The following is a 20,978-nucleotide window of genomic DNA, read 5'->3' as shown; positions in this document are numbered from 1 at the left end:
TGTTGGGTTCTGGTGAGATTCTCTGTACAAATTAAACAAACCAAGACTTCCTTTATAAATATATTAGAAGAAAGTTATAGATTATTCATACTAATATGCAAGGGAAAAAAAGCGCTTTAATCAAGGTCTAGCCCGGTATCTTTGAAAACAGATCAAATACATAATGGACTGAATTGAAATAGACTTTTCATCGTTCTCACTTTGTTGGAGTAATAGGAAAAACCCATCACGAACGTCTGGACAAATTCTCACATCCACGTTTCATGTTTAAAGCCAATCTATATCTGGCTTTGATGGGATTTCTGGGCTTTGAAGGGACATATTTTATGGAGTTCAGAAGACTTTTTGAGGATTTTTACGTACCTTGAGCAGTTTAGCGTGGAGCAGGAGCGTGTAGGCTGCCTCTGTGTAGTTGTCGCACTCTTTGTGAAGGTCGCACAGCTTGTACAGGTACCTGGGAAAAGTGCAGTGATTTATGGGTGACGTCTGTGCAGCACTTAAGCATAGTACAATGGGGTAACAAAGGGCTCTAGACTTTTCGACCACCTCTATGGCTGACAGATGAAATTGGTGATAAACAATGGGCTAAGAGAGTTTTGCGTCTCCTTCACTTATTCCTATGCTATTATGCTGAAGGCTGAAATGGAAAGTGTTCAATGCATTAACACATTTATTCTTAGAAAAAACTACACTCACTGCATTTGACAGCTCTGCACTGCTTTTATTTATTATTTTATTGATTTTATGTGTATGTGCCTTTTTGTTTTACCCATTTTTAATCCATCATTGAAGTTCTGATATACAGTATATGATAGAATATCTGTTACTATGGTCTAGTCTCTCTACTGCGGGAGTCCGTAACCTTCGGGCCACGGCTCACGACCGGGCCATGGACTGTCCGAACCATTACCTGACCTGAAATGACCCCGCACTAACATTTGATCTGGGATGTGATTAGGCTAGCAGCTTAATGTGTTGCTGCTCCCACCTCTAGTTCCCACCCCTTCGCATTGTCCCTCAGCTCTCGTCTCTCCAAAACTCTCCCTAGTGTTGCAGCCTCATGCAAATGCTTTTATTTGCATTCACGTCCTTTCACATCCTTTCATAGGACAAAGCGTTGTTTTTATCCCTCAGTGAATGAAACAGTCCTGAGAGAAGAGAGAATGTACCATGGTCCTGCTGTAGCGCGCTGTGTTCATAGGTATAATATAAACCCCCTCCCCCCATCATTTGTATTTATTTATTAATAGGAAAAGCCCCTTGAGATGTAGCATCTCGTTTACAAGGGGGTCCTAAACATGAGGACCCCCTTACCAATCATGATAATGGTCCCGTGTTGTTTGTGAAAATAACTTAATAACGCCTCCTTAATGTTCCTTAAAGCAGTACTAAGCAACTTGTTTACCTTAACAAATCCTTTTCGTAGTCCCTAGAGAAGAAGCTAACAGGCTAACGGGCAAAGCTAACTGCCGGCTTGCGCCACTTAAACAGTATTTACAGCCAGGTTTGAGTGAAAAAAATGGTCTTCATTGTGTAATTGGATGTACAATATCCCTCTCACCCTTTGCCTTTTCTGTCAGCGTAGTATTTACTCTCACGGACAATTAATGAGTAAAAATACGCAACTTGCTACAACACCTGGTGGCGCTTAGGGCCTCTAGGGGCACGAGTTACTTAATACTGCTTTAAAAGAGACTCTACAATGGTCAAGAGCCTGTCAATCAAAGACTTGGGCTTAAACTTTTTAATTCTGCGGCACAAAAAGCAGCATGGTTGAAAATGTGATACCCAGCCCAGCATTGTCAAATGGGTCATAATATTTTTGTTATATTTTATTTTTTACAAAAACATGTACTCTTTGGAGCCAGGCTTTAGAGCTGTGTAAGGGAGGTGTAAAGACTCCATTGGAATCCTGTTTACAAAGTTTATTTTGGAGTCGCCCTTGGCCACCAGGGGGGGGACTGCAGAAATGTTAACTCCCCACCACGAAGACCAAAGAGGAACGGCTGCGCTCCATGCTTCAAAAACATGACCCACAGTCTAATTCCTAAGTGTCCCCTGTGCACCAGGCTGCAGAAAATATTCAGGTCTTGTACCAGACCCTAGCATGACAAAGGTTGCAGACCACATGTCTCGTGTGTTTCTCTATAATCATGATAGGCATTTTATCTCATATAAAAATGTGGCTTGTGTAATAAATTCACCGTCCGGCAAAATAGTCCGCCACTAATTACAAATTCTGAATTTTAACAATTGCCAACCCATACGGCCACAGACAGTAGTTCTTGTTTTCTTACCTGATGTACATCTCCTCTCTGTCAATTTCTTTGTAAAAATTCTGAAACAGAGAACACACACAGACCAATTTAAATCGCTAAGCTCAATGTAAACATCAATGTTGGCTCCATGACAGTGTGACGCTGCCAACACGCTGCACAGGCTTAATCCCTCTTTACAAAACAAGCAGAAAACGCAGAGGAAATAAAGCATGACTCAGACTGAATCCAGGCCACCGGCTCCTTCTCCTGCCTCTGTCGTGAGAGAGAAATCTGACATTTCGTGCTCCCAGATGAAATGCTCTTTTTGCGGGAGAGGCGCTGTCTCAGGTGAGCTCAGTGCAGATTTTATCTTAATGCTGTGTGACAAACAGCGGCAAAGGCTCCTGTTTCCTGTCTGCACGGCCGTCCACTGGCATTATGGGCGTTTAGAAGACAAAAATGAGCTGTTAGCCAGAGAGATGATAAGGTTAAATCATTTCAATAGATTAGGGGAATGTGGACGGTGAATTCTGCACACTGGGCTTGAAACAACAATGCCGGCTCTCTCCCACAACAAAATGTTAGGTTATAGGGTTTTAATTGTTCTTGCAGTAAAAAGCATCTCTGGCAATAAGTGCGAATTCAACAAGAAGCCTGAGGGCCACCAGAAACTTGTCTCGTAATCTAGCTCGTATGAATAAATCTTCAGCCTCCTGGAGCAGGCAGTTATTTGAATATTAAATTGGCAAAGACTTTATTCCCGAATCGCTTCCCAGTAGGGAGCTCTTCGTTTACCCAAGCAATGGCATCAGTTTATGCCAAGCTGCATAACACACAGCACAGAGCAGTAAGCGCCATTTTGAACAAAGCAGCAAGTTAGTAAATATTCATCTCGAAAAGGTCAATGGTTCATGGTTGAACACAAGTAGCAGCATTATGATCATATATATGGAAAGTGGCACATTATACAAACTATAGAGCATCATCTCAAAGTGAAAACACATTTGGAATGGTTTCCCCAATCCTTTCTATAATTCAAAGCATCCCAAACTTTATTTCATCTTTCGTACGCACCAGGACATTGACAGTGCAGCTCATGCGGTTCTCCTTGTTCTCGTCATGCATGATGGTCCTGTAGTCCAGCAGCCTCTCCAGAAGTCGCACCACCAAAGTCACGAAGTTCTCCCCGGTTTTCGACAAGTACTTGTGCTTCCTGCAATGCTCCAACAGACTGCGGAGACGGAGGGGAGAGCAACAGTTAGCGTTAAAGCGTAATGAGGGTTTCCGACGTTTTTTTGTGTGCGCAGAAAACAGTAGTGATGTGGCCGTTAGATATCCATCCCAGCTAAACTTTTAACAATTAAATGATGTGTACTAAGATAGTTCTCAAAGGTGAACTGGACCTCACAGATACGGAAAGAAAGAAAACTTGAGTCAGAAATGTTAAAGTTTACATCAAGCATAATTGTAGCTCTAAAACATTCAGCATTGATATTTAACCAAGCACATTTTCTCCAGTTCAGCTTTACCCAAATCTTTAAGCTTTTCGAAAGGAGCTTACAGCCTATAGACCAGCCTCATTTGAAAGCTAAGACCTACACAACTGATCGTAACTTTTTTGTTGCGTCGTCGCCACTTTTTTCTTTTGTTGTTGCTTTTTTATCGTGTTTTTGTCGCTTTTTTAATTGTGTTATTGTTGTTTTCTGACACGTTTTTGTTGCTTCTTTGTGGCTTTTATTGTTGTTGCATTTTTCATCACTTTTTCATCCTTGTTTGTGTTACTATTTTGACGCTTTTTACAAGAAGCTTTTAGATTTGGGTTATGGATGCACCGATACCACTTTTTCTAAAACCAATACGGGTACAAGGCATTTTCTTCAACATACTTTTTGAAGTGAATAGACGGTTTAAAGACTGACTTTTTCACAGCAGATTGGTTAGTAATTAGTTCATTTACTAATTTACATTTCCTTAAGCAAAGTCTACTTACTATTTTCTCATGTGTTTATAGCAACTTAGCCAGTAGCCTACAGACTGATTGTTTTGCTGCTGCTCATTTTCGTTCAATATGGACATGCTGTATCTCTTTAATTTGGATTTTCTGAGGACTTTTTTGTTTTTCAGATGAATAAATCAATGGGCATAAAATGGCGTAAGAATCGCGAGTTAGCAACATTAGCCTGTATCCTGTAAACACTGCAGACTCCACGCTGCAGCACTAACAACATTTAGCTCTGGTTAAATCCAGCACAGACTCTGATAAAGGGAGTGTCGTCTGTAATAAAGTCAGCTCTATATCGAATATTGTATTTCAACTTAAGAATTCTCTATTTTGTTGCCATCTTCTCTCCTCAGCTGAGAGGTGCGAACCGTCGGAGTGCCGGCCGCTTGTCAAGTGGTATCAGTTTCTGGTATCGGGACCTCATCAATGAGTGCAAGTATGAGTACAAACCAGTGGTATCGGCCCGATGCCCGATACTGGTATCGGTGCATCCCTAATTTGGGTAATGCTGGAGAACTGGAGTAAATGTGCTCGGTTCAGGTGGGTTTTAAGAGGGTAAAATCGTGTAATGGAGAAGAAAGTTTAGAGTGAGTGAGTTGATCGACATTTTGGAATGACCAGGAGCACCCTCTGCATGCATCAGTCGGAATGACACGCGGTTCAACAAGATAAATACAATATATAATAATAAATACAAGCTTCCACTTTTACCAACAGCATGCTAACAAATCAATGGCCCTGCGATGAACACACTTTGAGCACAGAACAAGTCCTATTCCACCTAGTAGAGCAATAAAATGACATGAGTGTTAATGGCCGAAAAAATATAGCCAACAGTGGTAACAGCTCTGGAAAGTAGCACTGGTTAAGGAGCAAAAACATTGTAGAAATAAGTGGTCGCTAAAGAATCATAACTTTCAATTAAAATCATGAAAATTGCAATTACGCATAATACCCATTTTAAAGTGACGGCACTTTCACTTGCGTCCAATTTTGAAGCACGCCGTCCCCCACGATCGCCAAGTCGAGCTGCGAGTTCCTCAGCACAATTAGCCAGTCTTTGACCATCGCAGATTTCCATTTTAGATTGGACCCATTTCCTCCTTTCCCCATTAAGTCACAGTTAGCCCCCGACTGCGCCGAAGCAAATAGCGGCGCGGCGCCTGCTGAGACAACGAGCCGTGTGATCACCGACACGCGGCGAAACGTTTTGGGGAAGTGCCACGTCGCAATTAGCATTCACCGCAAATCCCTGTGCGTGTGCGAGAAAGTCAAGACTGTAATCCCGCGTGTACGATACGGAGCTGTTTAGTGTGAGATTAGGGTCCAAACTGTTGTGAGCCCCATAGATACTGCAAACAGAGACTTCAGCTTAGCCTTGTGATGGATTAGATACAAATCAATGGCCCAAACCAGAAAACCATTTAAAAACACAATAATATTTAAACTTCATTGGATAATTGAATCCAACTAAGATGTTTCTTTTTTCATTGCTTTTTTGCAGAGCTAGAAGAAATTAAATGTAAACAGGTAGGCAGTGTTAGAAAATATATGGCCAAGGATAGAGCCCGTGAAGACAAAACAATAAAGGATTTTGTGGAAACACTAAGAAGATCCAGTTAACTGTGCTGTGTTAAAAACAATTGGCGTGTACTTGCGCTGTGTGCGGAGCGTGGAGGAGATGACAACAAAAGTGTCCGCGGATAAGAGTAAAAGATTCACCAAACTTTGGAAATCTTGTGAAAAAGCTACAATAATGTTATGTAGAAGCAGGGCTGGGCCATAAATCAAATTAATTCAATTAATTCATGTTTTTAAAAACAGATGATTTGGAAAATAGCTAAATCGTAAAATTGAGTTCGCCGCTCCATGTCCCCCCCAACGTGCGGCCAATTTAGCAGCGTTTTAGGCGCTCCATAGCAAAATGACACCAGAGGAGAAGACGTCGATCTCCACTGCTTCACAAAGGCCGAGTGTTGTGTTTTAAGAGTGCGCAGTAGAGTTTCCCACTTTCCTCCGGTCTGCTCCTGTGCCTTTCTCCCACTCGGCTCTGAGCGGACCATTTAACTCCGCCCCTTTCCCTTGAGTCTCTATGGAGACGGTTGTCAATCACAGCAGAGGCATGAAGACGATAAAACTAAAACACTTTTGAAAACTCCATGGCTTATTAAGAGGTTTTACTTTTGAGAGCAGACAAGGAACATCTAAAACAGAAAAAAACAATTTTTAAATAAAGGGTTATGTTATCTTAATGGGCCTAATTGTAGCTACATTATGAAATATTAATGAGCAGGACTCTGAGCAGTTTTCTTCATATGAAAGATCAGGAGACTTTTTAAAGTTTATATCAAATAAAAACGATTAAAATCGTAATCAATCCAAACTGAGAAAAAAAAAAAAAATCGAGATTCTATTTTTTGACCTTATCGCCATATAAGAGTAAACTTGTATGAAGGAACCACTCCTGGGCTGAGATATATCAGAAATTCACGCAGAGTCGCCACGTGAAAATCTCTCAGTTAACCGGGTAAAGGGCTCATTACCGGTTATGTAATAATTAACCGATTAACCATGAACATCCCCGGACCTCAGATTACATTGTGTGTGTGTGCGTGCGTGCGTGCGTGTGTGTGACTCAGCACTTACATTTTCTGGAAGAGGACTTTGTACTGCTCGTCCCCGCGGCCGCCCTCCACCTCGTGATCCAGCTTGGTGATGATCTCGTTTTCAAACTGCAATTAAGACAAGAGCAGGCGTAAATAATCTGCCAGGCTAATTTTTCAATTCATTAACAGCTTCTCCACATCGTTCTCCCTCTCCTCACATCAGGGCTCTGAGGAGGGCCGCGATCGTGACTGCAATTTGAACCCAGCTGGCTAAATGCGGCTGTTTTCTCTCATCATTACATCCAAGTTTATTGCCGTGGCCTGTTTATAGTTGCTGAGGAGAGGAGAGGGGATTCAAAAGTTGTTCTGCAATGAACACATCATTTGCATTTTGAACAATCGAAAGATATTGGAATTGGGAAACATATTTTCCTTTAGAGAATACATCCCAAGGCTTTGAGAAGTTCACTGTCGGCCACCATGAGTAACATATCTAGTTATGAGCAAAGCCTTGAAGGCCTTTATGCAATGACCATGCCTAGTAATTCATCAATGTTGGACTGGATACACTTTTACAGCTTTGATAACTGTATTTTAGAGGAAAAACCTCCACATTCAGAGTGAACAGTGCACATTTTTTGCATAATGTAATGATACATTTCTATCTGAATTCCTGATGCATCTACACAGAGCATTTTCCAACAGTTGACATTAATGCCTTTATAAATTCTATTTCTTTCCCCCATCCTCCTTTAATTTCATGCCATATTGAAAAATACAACCACTCAGCTTTAATGCAATACCCTATTTTGAATCTTTATAGTGCTAGAAGAATATAAAACTGCAAGCTAAATCCCAAATTCCCTGACTTGGCAAAATCGTACAAGATAGGTAACAGCAGACGGGATAACAGCCAAGCCAGAAAAGCTATAAATGCCCCGGTTTTAAGCCAAGGATTTATAACAGAGGTGCGCAGAGGTGCACCAAAGAGTTTACAGTAAAAAGGAGGTAGCCCAGAGTGGAATTGATTGTACTTCGTGCAGTGTAGGAGGCTGCAGAAGCATTCACTTGTAATAAGCCCAGTCCTGAGTGACATATTGACATAATTAGCTTCTAGTTCCACAGTAAACAGTGAGGGCTATTAGTGCTGAGTCAATGCAATAAGGCTCCACTTCTACCTCGACAGCGCACACTCGGATGGGACCCCATTTAGAGGTAAGGGACAATCACAAGTGGGTAGTAATTAGTTGCTCTTACTTGAGTAACTTTGGGAAAAGTGCTGACAGATTATCCACAATCGAATCGGAATTACAACTTGAGTGGTCGCATTTAGCCAATTTCTGTAATTCTTTACGTAATGTAAAGTCCTGTGTAGGTAATCACGTCTCCAAAAAGGTCTAAACACATATAAAAACCTGCTATCCCTGTAGTTTAGACGTCTACATACACTGAAATGCATGTTTCTCACTTCAGTCCTTTCACAGATGTGCACTGCGAACGGAACCTTGATTTTGTAACTAAATATATTCACTGATTTGTCAGAAAAATCAAAATTCCCCCCCCCCAAAAAAAATCCTTCAGTCTTTTGAAATAACAACTACTTTGTATTTTCTTTGCCCTGACAATAGATGAAAAAAAAAGCTCATTTGCAAAGACAACCTTGCAAATGTTGAAGTAACAATACTAATGCTGCCCTGACAGTCCCTGCACCGTATGCAGCATTTGAGTACATTTTAGCTACTCTTCCTTTTAAAGCAGAACTAAGTAACTCATGCCCCTACAGGCCATAAGCGCCACTGCAGGTGTCGCAACATGTTACGTTTTTTTACTTTAAATACTACGCTGACAGAAAAGACAACAGGGCAGAGGGATATTGTCCATCCAATTACACAATAAGAGATCATTTTTATCACTCAAACTTGGCTGTGAATACTGTTTAAGTCAGGGGCGTCGAAGTCGTTTGGGTCGAAGCCGGAATTCAGTCCCCACAGCGGGTCACGGTCTTTCAGTGATTGTGCTTCATTCAGCCTGTGTCACATGTTTCTCAAGGTGCTACATAAAGTCATTATTCATTCACTCCACATTTGATGGCAGTGGGGACTGACCATTTACCACATGGCTGTAATATGCTTATATCCTGATCTCTTATTATGTCAGTACCCTCTGCTGGACACGTGTGGAATTCTGTCCTTTTTCTAATTTATGCTGCCCCCTAGTGGCTGGAGTGAGCAAGCCGATTATTTCTTTAAAAGTCCATAACTCTGCACAGGAATGGGCTAGAGACTTACTTTCTTTTTTGACATGCTCAGGAATTCATGCTCATTAAATCACATTAATCACCACATGCGGCTCGCGGGCCTTGACCTTGACACATGTGGTTTAAGTGGTGCTAGCCCACAGTTAGCTTTGCCCGTTAGCCTGTTAGCTTCTTCTTCCTGATTCCACAAGTGTGTATTGGTGGCTCCGACCCTGAGGCAGGAAAGTTGCAGTTGTAGTTTTCTAGCCAGAGACACCAGGGGGAGATGAAAAAAAAAACAGTCATCCCATTAACACTTGTATTACCCCCAGAGGGACTACAGAAAGGATTGATTGAGGTAAAGTTCTTAAAAGTCTTAATTTTTTTCCAAAAACTTTAAACTTACATTGAAATCTCACCACCTGATGCCATTGCTTTTTTTCCATCCAACTGCTTTTTCTTAATATGACATTTCCTCCTCCTCGAGTGAATTGTTTTGAACTATGAGGATGATTTCCCTGTTCTACCAATCTTTTCGCTATTATATAAAAACATGCATATCTTCCACCTGCAAGCAGCTCGACACATTTTTGAGCCGGAGCAAATTTCCTTGTGTGGAAAGAGGCTTAATTTTGCAGTGACAAGGCATAACATTAAATTCTGCTAACAGTGGCTGCTGATAATCACAGCAACAACACAATGAGATTTGGAGAATTACATCTTACAGCCATGAAAGTTTATGTCCTATTACAATAAACAGTTATTTAAAAAGCAATCTCGTGGTGTTATGTTCCCCTTTTGTGCAAAATATCTAGAAATATGCAGTAATGAGCAAATGTGTCCATAACTTCTTTACCATTTGTGGTGTTTTGACATAATACAATGTTTCCTCAAAGGCGCTATATAAGTGTGAGGGATTATTATCATTATTGTCGTTAATATTATTTGAACGTACGTGGTGGAAGCTGCAGGTGGAGTGGGATTCACACTGCATCATGTCGAAGAAGATGGGGATAGTGGCCTTGCGCAGTTCGATCTCTGGCACCAGCGTCATCTCCAGGATCGGACCCACCATTTCAGGGATGAACTTGATCTTGTGTGGTCCTACAGGAAGTAAACAAAACAAAAAAAAACATGCATTAGATAATAGGCTTTGTTTTTCCTGAAGAATAAATGTTCCTGATTCAGAAGTGATTTACTGTAATGATAATGTTTGTGGAACATGTAGTTGTAGGGAGTCACGAAATGGGGCTACAACTGAACTGAACATTTTCATCCATATTATATTTATTCTCTTTATTGTTGAAAAACACCTAAAAAATGAAGTAACATGTGTTTGCTGAGAGCAGCTCACCTCTCCTAAGACCTGACTATAACTTTACTGGGTGCGGGGACGTCTCCAGCTCGCTTCCATGGAGATGTTTATTATTGCAGCTAAATCTGACACTTAAATAGGTGAGGTTCTCATCCAAATACATTCATTATTACCCACTGTAAAATTACATCATTAGACCCATTGTAAAGGAGGTTTCGGGAAGGAGACCCAAACTTGTGACCTCAGATAAGGACTGTATCTAGGACTGATTCAAAATCTTCAATCTCCCCAGGTTGTTCGGTCAGAACAATAATAACAATGGTTCATGTTCATGGTTTCTATAAACAAACATAATAAAAGAATAATGAGTGATGATTATTGAGGCTGGTGAAAACAATAAAGGAAATGCAATAATAGGAAATATGAATAGCTACTTTCTGTCTAAATAATAAATTCTCCAAAGTGTAAAATGGCATAAATAAGAGATAGCTGAGCCAACATTCAAAAGAAGCATTATAACAACAGTGATAACCAACCCAAAATACAAAACCAGGATTATAGGAGGTGAATGCTGATTGGTTGCTAGGCCATTGCTGGGACTCTTCATATAGATATTATGGGAATGGAAAGTGAAACTAGGGTAAAAACGAAATAATACTTTTGATACATTAATGACACACACAAAATTCAACATAAATCAGAACCTTGTTAACACCCATGTTTTGCAACGGTATAATCCAAAATGCTGCGTAGTCTGCTTTTAGGCAGCAGATGAGGGCACATGTTGGACAATATGTGATAATGTCATTCCTCATTTTAAAGCGAAGAGCATAAGTTCAGTCACTTAGCTTTAACAACATGAGGCTGACCTAGCACTGTTGTGGGATTCTTGCAACAAGAGAGAATCTCATTGTTAATTTTAGCTGTAGGATGTGGCAACACGAGGTATTGGGCTAATTCTGTATCTGTAAATCCCCATTAGATTTGATATTCACTTCATATTAGGAGATAGGTCGTTTTAATAAAATATTTACAAAATCCTACAAGGAAGTGCAGATTTTAAATATTGCTTGGTATCTTTAAAGCTTCTTCTTGCTCTTACACTGAAAATGTAACACACATAAGCCTGACTCCACACACAATCCAGAGGTCTGTTTAACTTCTGGCCCGCTCCTTGGAGAAGCGGTCAAGATCGCCATGTACTCTTATTTGCCCTTGTATATACTGTAAATAGTGTTTATTTTACACACATAGATTATACATTTTTCTCTCATTTACTATATCATGCTGTGGTTTCAATTGTGGTTTCTGTCATCACTTTTCAGGGCTAATCCATTCATCTCACGTCCTATCGAACTCTTGCACGCCACTTACTTGTCTGTCCAACCCTCAAGATCGCCATAACCCCATCTGTTTACACTTTCACTCATTAGAATAGCCATTATAAATGAATAATAAAATGTGCAACAACTCAGGCCGAAAAAAGAAAGCAATCTTGTGAATAGCATTGTGTTTATCATCTAATATAAATAAAGTAGCAAACTATAATTACACTGGTAAATATAGCATAGGGCTAATTACACTGCAGCTTAAATTAATAGTGTTTAAATGTGCAATTGAAGGATCTCGCGGTGCGGGTTTGGAGCAAGGAAGCATCCCAAGTCTCACTTTACTAAAGCACTTTCACGCCCCATAAAACCAATTAACAGATGTATAGCTGCTATTTCGGGCTGAGAGGGAGCACGAGGAGGTGATGGCAGCGAGGGGACGGAGAGACTAAAATAAACACAGTAAAATGTGTATGGGGAAACAGGGGGGTGAAGTGTGAAGTAAGTGTGATGACTGGGTTCAAATGAAAGGGGGGGGGAGAAAAACAGACACGTCTTACCTAGGTTGTACCACATGTCTCGGATTTCAAAGCCGATCTGTCTTCTCATGTCCTGGTATCTGAAACACAAGGAAGTGAAATGCTTATAAGAAAATACATAAAGAAGATAGGTTAAATGACGTTATACCAGCAAAACGGACTCACATCATCTACATGCTAAACAGGATCAGGACAAATTTGTTTAATAACTCATGTAGTGTCTGTTGCATACCCTCGATACGAGATAGAGGCATTTGGGGGGCTTCAGTCTCTTCACCCATGAAGATCAGGGAACAGGGCTTATAGAGGATGGGGTGCAATGTTATAAATTCGCTGTTGCCATGGAAATCCGCCATGTTTCTAGGTTCAGGCGTAAATACATTGGCCATAGACATAGACCAGGGGTTCTCAAACTTTAAATCAATGATCATAATGTATTTTTTGCTGAGCCTTATGACAGTGAGGTTGGATGAATAGCCCATTTCTTGTTTTACATCACTATATTTCAAAAGAGAGCATTCACTTTCCAATAAGAGGAGCTTTATGTCTTCAACACCTGGAAAACAGCTCTACCCTTAATCAGTGAAGGGTGATGAAAGAATATCAGACTGTGCACTTCATTCATAAGCCTCATTTCATTTACCCCTACAGGCCAAAGCTGCAACTGCACTTATGGGAATGCAATAAGCTCTGCTACGGCAATAAAATTCACTGCCCAGAGGCGCCTCTGGGGTCCGGACCAAATCACCTCGAGGTCCACATCTGACCCGAGTCCGGAGTTTGAGAAGGCCTCACATAGACCATTAGCTAAAGTGGAAAAAGCCATGGAACAACTCCGTTAGCTGCTGAGTCACAACTGATAAACACATCTAGCACACTGTGGCTCCCAAATGTTTTAATGTGAACAAGAATTACAGTATTTTACCCTTTAAAATCAAATGCATTTTAATGCCTCAGTGGCCAAAAATCTGTGTGTATTTAATTTTTGAGATTTGCACAACATTGCATCAAACAGTGAGGGGAAACGCTGATATTTCAAAGTAAATTAGACACAGTGGGAAACGTTTGAGCAATAAATTATTTACAATTTCTTCCAAAACTGCAGCTGAATGGGTTTGGGTGAATAGTTGTTGTGTTTTCGATAAACATGTAAAATAAACTTGGCTGAGCAATATCATTATTTTCCAATCAATGTCGATTCATTGCCAGATAGAGTCCATTTGAGTTATTATTTTAATGACATTACAGGCTTTAATTTTGGCACAATTCATGTAGTGACTTATACTGCTTTTAATGCCCCTGCTAAAAGTATCGCTCATGGTTATTTCATATTATCCGGTGCATTTTAGATTCTTCTAGTCAAATTTGAACAGATTACTTTGTGCCTGTCTTAAGCACTTACAGAAGCAGCAAATCATTATGCAAAACTCTGCACTTTAATCAGAAAAGTCTTTTATGTTTTCACCACAGAAATGGATTGAATATTGATGTAAGAAATATTACTGCTCGCACAGCCTCTCCAATAGTCTCACACATCCAGCTCACGGCCACAGGCTTCAGCCATGAGATTTATTCGCACTAAATAAGCACACGGAGCACGTCTGGCCGTCCTGGGACATCTTCCATTGTTCTTACAGGTTTCATAGAAAAGGGAAGGGGAAAGATCATTGGCACTTTGACCCCTGGGCTGAACAACGCTGTCACGTCGAGGTCACGAACCAATCACAAGCAGCCGGCAGCCTGTCCATCTGAGCGCACAGACTCCACCAGCGCAGGCAGAGGATGAAAAGAAATGGAAGGAGAACTGAAATAAATAAATAAAGCGAAATTCAAAGCGAAAAAAACAAAACACAGCAAGGTCAAAGAGTCAGAGCAGATCTGAAGAACCAATAATAGAAATATATATAGCTTTAGCTCTAAAAATGAATTGTGCATTTGATAAGAGAAGTAACTTTGGGGGTAGAATTGCTTCCAAAGAAAGAATACAGCGCCAAGTAACACTGAGCGTCATTCACTTCCGCCTATGTCCGCTTGCCGCACGCCAAAATCTGCTTGCGCAATCATGTATCGATGGGATGATCTCGAGCTTTGGAAGCAGTCTGTCTGACCTTAAAGAATAATAAAACAATATAAGTGCAGCACTTTTAATAAATGTGCTCCACAAAATAATTATCCCCTTTATTTGATTCTGCTCTAGTCCATCAACGTGCTGAAGGTCACTTATCTGCGTCTTCATTTTAATGGAAGAATAGGGTTTCTTAAGACGGACTTTAGAACATGGACATCCCCTTTGCATAACATTAAGTTTCAGAAGCCTTATGTTAAGCCATTATCAATATGCCTTGGCTAAGTTATCCCTTAATGACATTCTGGGCTTTCTGGGCGTCTCCACTTTTAAACCTCTGGGCAAAGACTGTTTCCTGCCAGTGTTTTATTCCTATGGACAGTTAGCCATGTCTCGCAGAAATATATATCTATGTGGAAGAAAACAAACTACTGTTGGGATAATTAATTACTTATGTTTAAAACTTTACTTAGCTGTTCTAGCCTTGAAGCTACAGACAAAATGTTATGGTACACACTCAGCATGACATTTACTTAAATTTTCTTCTGTCTTTAAAATCTAATTTAAGATGTGGACAGGAAGTAGTCTTTATCCTCCACTGGCCAACAGAAAGTTACCTATTTTCTGGACTATAAGTCACACTTTTTTCATAGTTTGGCTGGGGGTGCAACTTATATGGTGCGACTTATATCAAAATATATCATTTCACGTATGTTATTTTCACACAACTTGTGTACCAGTGTCTGCTACTCCTGTATGGTTGTCAATGACAACGGTTACGTTTGTGAGGGTCGGGACTGGTGTAAAGCAGAGGTTACTCGTACTGCAATGAAGAAAACAAAGAAAGCTAATCGCGGGCTAAAAGCTAGATTTCCACAGCTACAGGAATGAGTTCACAAAGGGGTGCTTGAAAAACGCGCTGCCGGAAGAGGCTTGTCACAGGTGCAGCTACGCCTCCATGCTCGAGTAGCTGCCAAAGCTGGTGCTTATACTATATAACTTGTACTCCGGAGCGACTCATAGTCCGGAAAATACGGTAGTTAAAAAACCTTCAGTCAACAGCGCCTATGCTAACCCCAATGTGTCATGACTCATGAGTTCATGTCTCCAGGTCCCGTACGAATGGTGATTTAACTTCTCCAGCCGCTCTTTAAAACTCTGGGACTTACTATGAGCAAACCTCATTTCCCCAGCATAAACATGAAAAAAAAACAGATTAGATCCATGCATAAATCTCAAATTGGTCACATTAAATTCCAAAAAATGACTTAACTTTGAGAGAGACTACATGAACTGAACAGTCTTAACTAACATATGCCTTGTGAATTGTACACAACTCCATCAAACATTGTCAAAGTTTCAGATAATTGCAACAAATTTGAACGTCAACAACATCGAGCGACATGTTTTGTAATTTTATGTGGCAAACACCATCAAAAACTTTACGCCCCCCGGGGGTTTTAATATCCCTCTCCCAGCTGTTAGTGCGACGGGCCACGCGCCTCGCCACTTCCTCATAACACTCCAGCCGCTTCAAACTTTGCTCTGACATTGGAAGGACGGGGGAGAAAAAAGTGAAAGCATCTAAACATAGCACACTAATGAATACACTTAGGCTCCCTTTTAACCTTCCTGACATGTCCGAGCCTCGCCAGCCCAGAGCAAAGGCGGTCGATAGCTCTTGCCAATAATTCACAAAGACGAACTAATATGTTTTGACATAAAGCGAAGAGAGTCGAAAACAAGTTGCATCACTTCCCTAACAACGCCGCCTAAGCCTATTTAATTGGTTAGTTTAAAAGGCAGCAACAACAACAGAAACATTACAAACATTTGGACTTTTTCAGGCTCAGTCATCCACTACCTTGTTACATCTACGTTTCTATGTGACATGCTGCTCGTTGTTTTCTTTCGGCACATAATGTTCATGCGGATGGGGTTGCGGTCCGTGGCATGTCCTTGTCAACGTAAAGACGGGCTGCAGAGCGCTGTCCTGTCTTCTTCGGGCATCACAGCGGCTGCAGTGTTTAAAAGCTGACAGGAAGCAGTTAACGCTCCCGTCAACGCGCCACGAGAGGTTAACGAGGAGTAAGACGAGAGACGGGCTTAGAAAGGGCACGGCGAAGCTTGGGAAGTCAAAAGGTGAAAGGGCAGAAGTTGTAGAAATGGCCAGACATCTTATTTGCATGTTTTAGAATAGCAGTTTCTACATTTGGTCACGTAAAAAAAAAAAGTAAAACAAGCAAAATAGGCACCACAACTCAAAATCTAAAGAATTTTAAATCTTGATTGGGCTTAATTTAGATGCTTATGCCAGTGACTCTTAAAGAATTACTAAGTAACTTTTTTACCTGAATAAATCATTTTTTGTAGTCCCTCTGGGGGTAATACAAGTGTAAATGGGATGATTGGGGGGTCTTTCATCACCCCCTGATGTCTCTGTCCAGAAAACCACCCTTGGAACTTCCTTGCCTCCGGGTCGGAGGCGCAATACATACTAATAGAATCACGAAGAAGATGCTAGCAGGCTAACGGGCAAAGCTAACTGCGGGCTAGTGCCACTTTAGCAGTGTTTACAGCCAGTTTGAGTGATTTTTTTTTCTCCATTGTGTCATTGAGTTGTGGCACAATGTACAATATCCCCCTTTCCCATTGTCTTCTATAGTATTTACCCTCACGGACAACTACTGAGTAAAAAAAAAAAAAAAAACGCAACATGCTACGACACCTGCAGTGGCGCTAATGGCCTCTAGGGGTATGAGCTAGTTCTGCTTTAATTTTTTCACACTAATTACCACTTCATTGACCTTTCAAGTACGAGCAGGCCTTGATCAAGATGAAACCAGGGCTAAATAGGGAGTCAAACATATCTAAGTTGGACTAACTTATTCCTAAACTGGTGTAAACTAAACAGAAAAGCAGTCAATGTAAATGCATGGATACACTTTTATGGGGATTTGAACAACCATCGTCGAAAATGGAAAATTCCTGCACGAACGAGAGCTTACACAAACTGTATCTACAAAGTTCCGGCTGTATAAAATACCCAGTCATTATCTGATATGATACTCGTGACAGCTCGATGGTCTTCTACTGTAAAAATATGACATACGGAAGTAAAGAGAAGGATGATTGACAAGCAGCAGCCAGGCCTGAGATGCCATCAAAGCCTGCAGTTAACAGGCGAGGTATGTTAACTGAGACTCCGTCGGGGAAATTGACAATGACACTGCCTTCTGCCTGTCAACCGTGAGACGTGCGTGTCAAAACACTGGCTCCGGGACATGCAAATCATCGGAGCTCGCTAAAAGAAAAGAGTGGGAGGTCTGAGTGTGTTCGGGGAAATGACCGCTTAATCACAGTCGCAACCTCTTACTTAAACATAATGCAATTAAAGGGAAGGTTAAACTCAAAAAGCCTTGGTTGGTGATAGCAAAAACTACACTCAACATTATGAATTTGAAACACCAAACTTGCTCCCACTGTACACGTTTCATCTTGATCAAGCCCTGCTGAATTGTCAATATAGCAAACTTTGATGCAGAAACTAGCTTGCTACCTTACTGGGACAATAGACATAATCAATAATAGACTCCGTATTCTCACTCTTCCCCGTTTGCCATGATGACCATGTTCGAACGGGAATCCATGGCAGATTTACAGATTCCTCCTACCCAGCTCGGACGGAGCAGGTTTCTAAAAAGGCCGGGATCTTTACTGTAGACTTGGCCCTCACAGGGATTAGCTCTAAAGCTAACAGCCTGTCAATCAAACTCCGGCCATCATTAGTATACACGATTTCTAAAATGTTCATTAATGAAACCAGCCTGGTTTCTTGAATTGTAACTAACCCAGCGTTATCACAGGAGCCAAATTTAGCAGTAGAAAGTTTAAGAAAGTCAGAAACCAGGCTTTACAGTTGTTTATAACGTGTGCAATGCATTCTAATGGAAAACTAGCGTTGTGGTCTTGAAGCAGGGCAACCAGCGGCCATTGACTGGAACAGGCTTTTGAAGGTAATGAAGGGAAGAGAGGGTCAGTGCTTTTTCTAATCAAAATATACCTTTTAAATAGCTCAAATTATAACTACACACATGGATGACTCTGCACAACTCTTCCACTTAACTGTCCAGATTTACACGTGATAATCTAGAGATCTTTTGATGTAAAAACAGTGTAATTTGTTTTTTAAATTTTTCAAATTTGGATGTGGATTTGCCAAGATTTCTGTAACTCAGATTTTATTTTTATTTATTTTTTAGTTCTGCTTTCACTTAAAAAAATAATTAGTTGTTTCTCTATTGGCGCTGCTCCACGGTTGGGATTGCCATCTGTCTGGTCCAGTCAAAACCTTGGCTCTTAAGGTTTCTTATGTTTTCTCTTGGATTTCAATAATACACACGATCATTCATGTTTTGCGGGTCTCACAATGATGGCAATAAATGTACCCTACATAAGACGTCAAGGATTTTATGATGCACTTTTGCGTTTTACTTGGTTGCTCATTTGTGATAATAGCATACATTTTAAATTGATTGATTACATTTGTAGATTGCGTTGCAAACGTCTCTCTCCATAGCAATGCGCAGACTATTTTTTCCTTCCCAAACAATTGTGAAGAGTGTAAACACAAGATAAGGCACTGCTACAACACAGTTATATTTCTCTATTTATTACAAAGCACTTTCACAACATTTGGCCCCAACTTCAATGCTCAAAAATAAAGCTACTAAAGCAGTCGGGTCTTGATCACTTTGTCACGCACATCTAAGAACCCCTGGTTGAGCGAGACGCACTTCACAAGAACACCTGTAATGGCCCGAAACTTTGCCAAGCTGCCATATTTGCGTCACCCTAAATAAACCAGTTCACGGGGCGCTTTGATGCTTCCCCCGACTCGGATTCCGCACCTATGATCCTCGCTACGGAGCTAGCTAGGTGCTATAATTGGTATTGCTCGCAGTGCTGACAGTTCGAATGCCTGTACAAAGCAAAAACGCCATGCAAAGTGAGCGAGGTGAAGTCAGAAATAGACAAGGGAGTAGCGGAGGTGAGAGAGAGACCTTGATAAATTCGTGTTAGAACTTGGATGCGGCCCGGGTGTATCTGAATGGCATATTTGGGGACGTCAAATAAGCAGGCTGGAAATAGCATAAAGCAAACATCAGCCTTTTCCGGTGCCAGAGTGTGTTTGTGTTTTGCAAAATGGGGGGGAGAGGATGACAGGCGGAAAAATGGCGAGTGGGGAACGGGGAGGCGAGTCTGTTTACTGTCATTGTGTAGGAGGTTATCAGGGAGAGCTAATAAAACAACGGACAAACAAGAGCAACACTGTCCGCGAGAAAAAAAAAACAGTGTGATGTATGGGCTACTGACAAAAGCTTTTCACACTGAGGAGTCAATATTGTTATACGTGGTCTGTGGAGTTTTACGGATTGCCAAGACGCACACACGCTAGAATATGTTCAAATTTATTTTCATTAACAATACATAACCACATTTTATTGTGATGGTTTGACAGTTCAGTATTTTGAAATGCAAGAGCAATCTAAAAATCTAGCACTAAGATACAAGCAGAATAACTCTTTGTGTCAGTGCTAACTCTGGATAAACTGAGGTTTCTGATATTAATTGATTAATACATTTCTAGCACAGTGTTCTGACCAAACATTTGATAATAAGGATTGAAGAAATGTCAGAGCGACATTACAGTAAGAAGCATAAAAGCATTAAAGGGACTATATGGATTTTAAAAGTATTTTCATCCCCCTACATGTTCCCGCAATGTCCTAATGAGTAGAATGAACCCAGTTTAATATAGAGACTGCAGTAAGACCTGAGGTGGCAGTAGTGAGCATAAAATGACCAACTTGCATCTAGTCTCTTTAACTTACTTTAACTCCTGGTCTAGATAGTACAGTTTTTTTCATTTTCATCCCATTTCATTTGACGCCTTTCATGAAAATGCATAATTGTACAAGCCACAAACTATATACTAGTGAAGGGCGATACCACTTTTTTGGAACAGATATGATACCGATACATTTTTGTCGATACTGATTCCAAAACTGGTAATTTCATATGGGTGAATGTATTTCAACATAAGCAAAGTTTAAAACTTTAATGACAAACAGAACCTAAACCAGAATGATATGGCTGGCTCGGTTCAATCCTCTGCTGCTGTGGACTGTTTTGGCTCAGAACATAGAAATAAATCGTCCTTTTGGGTTTAAAAGTGCTCCTCTACCTACTCAAAGAACTCTTCGAAGACAACAGCATGCACATGGTACTGCCTTCTTGCTTTCACAATGCAATGTTAAAATTGCTAGCCTTACAAAGACCTTGTAATTAAGTTGGGCTCTAAAATTAGATGAGCATAAGAAAGGAAATGCAGGACAATTTGCTTGGATACCAAATCTGCACTCTGTTACCGTACAAGCTTGTATCCAGTAGAAACCATACATTCACATGCAGTTACAGCACTCCAGTGTATCATTCCAGCATAACTTCTGTGTACTAAATTAGATTAGAGTGGTTAGGGTCTTGTGCAGGTCTCTGTCTAAATTTCAATGCCATTTTCTTTCACACATTTTGCCTGTTTTGGCTTAGTCCTATTCTAGACCTGGCTT

At 40.7% G+C, this 20,978-nt stretch overlaps 1 protein-coding gene across 2 annotated transcripts in view; it reads right to left on the bottom strand.

Moving 5' to 3' along the window:
* The window catches only part of dock1 (dedicator of cytokinesis 1), a 294,516-nt gene that overhangs the window by 50,976 nt on the left and 222,562 nt on the right, over positions 1-20,978 (bottom strand). For both annotated transcript variants that reach the window (XM_079577082.1, XM_079577083.1), the window contains 6 exons: positions 12,306-12,364; positions 10,058-10,206; positions 6,907-6,992; positions 3,333-3,489; positions 2,298-2,338; positions 364-454 (listed from right to left, as the gene is read on the bottom strand). In XM_079577082.1, coding sequence (XP_079433208.1) covers positions 364-454; positions 2,298-2,338; positions 3,333-3,489; positions 6,907-6,992; positions 10,058-10,206; positions 12,306-12,364 — 583 coding nt within the window. The remainder of the gene's footprint in view (positions 1-363; positions 455-2,297; positions 2,339-3,332; positions 3,490-6,906; positions 6,993-10,057; positions 10,207-12,305; positions 12,365-20,978) is intronic.

Source organism: Gobius niger (genome assembly GCF_951799975.1).
Source record: "Gobius niger genome assembly, chromosome: 19".
Lineage (NCBI taxonomy): Eukaryota > Metazoa > Chordata > Actinopteri > Gobiiformes > Gobiidae > Gobius > Gobius niger.
Note: the sequence above shows the minus strand (reverse complement) of the source record. Positions and strands in the feature narration are given on the sequence as shown.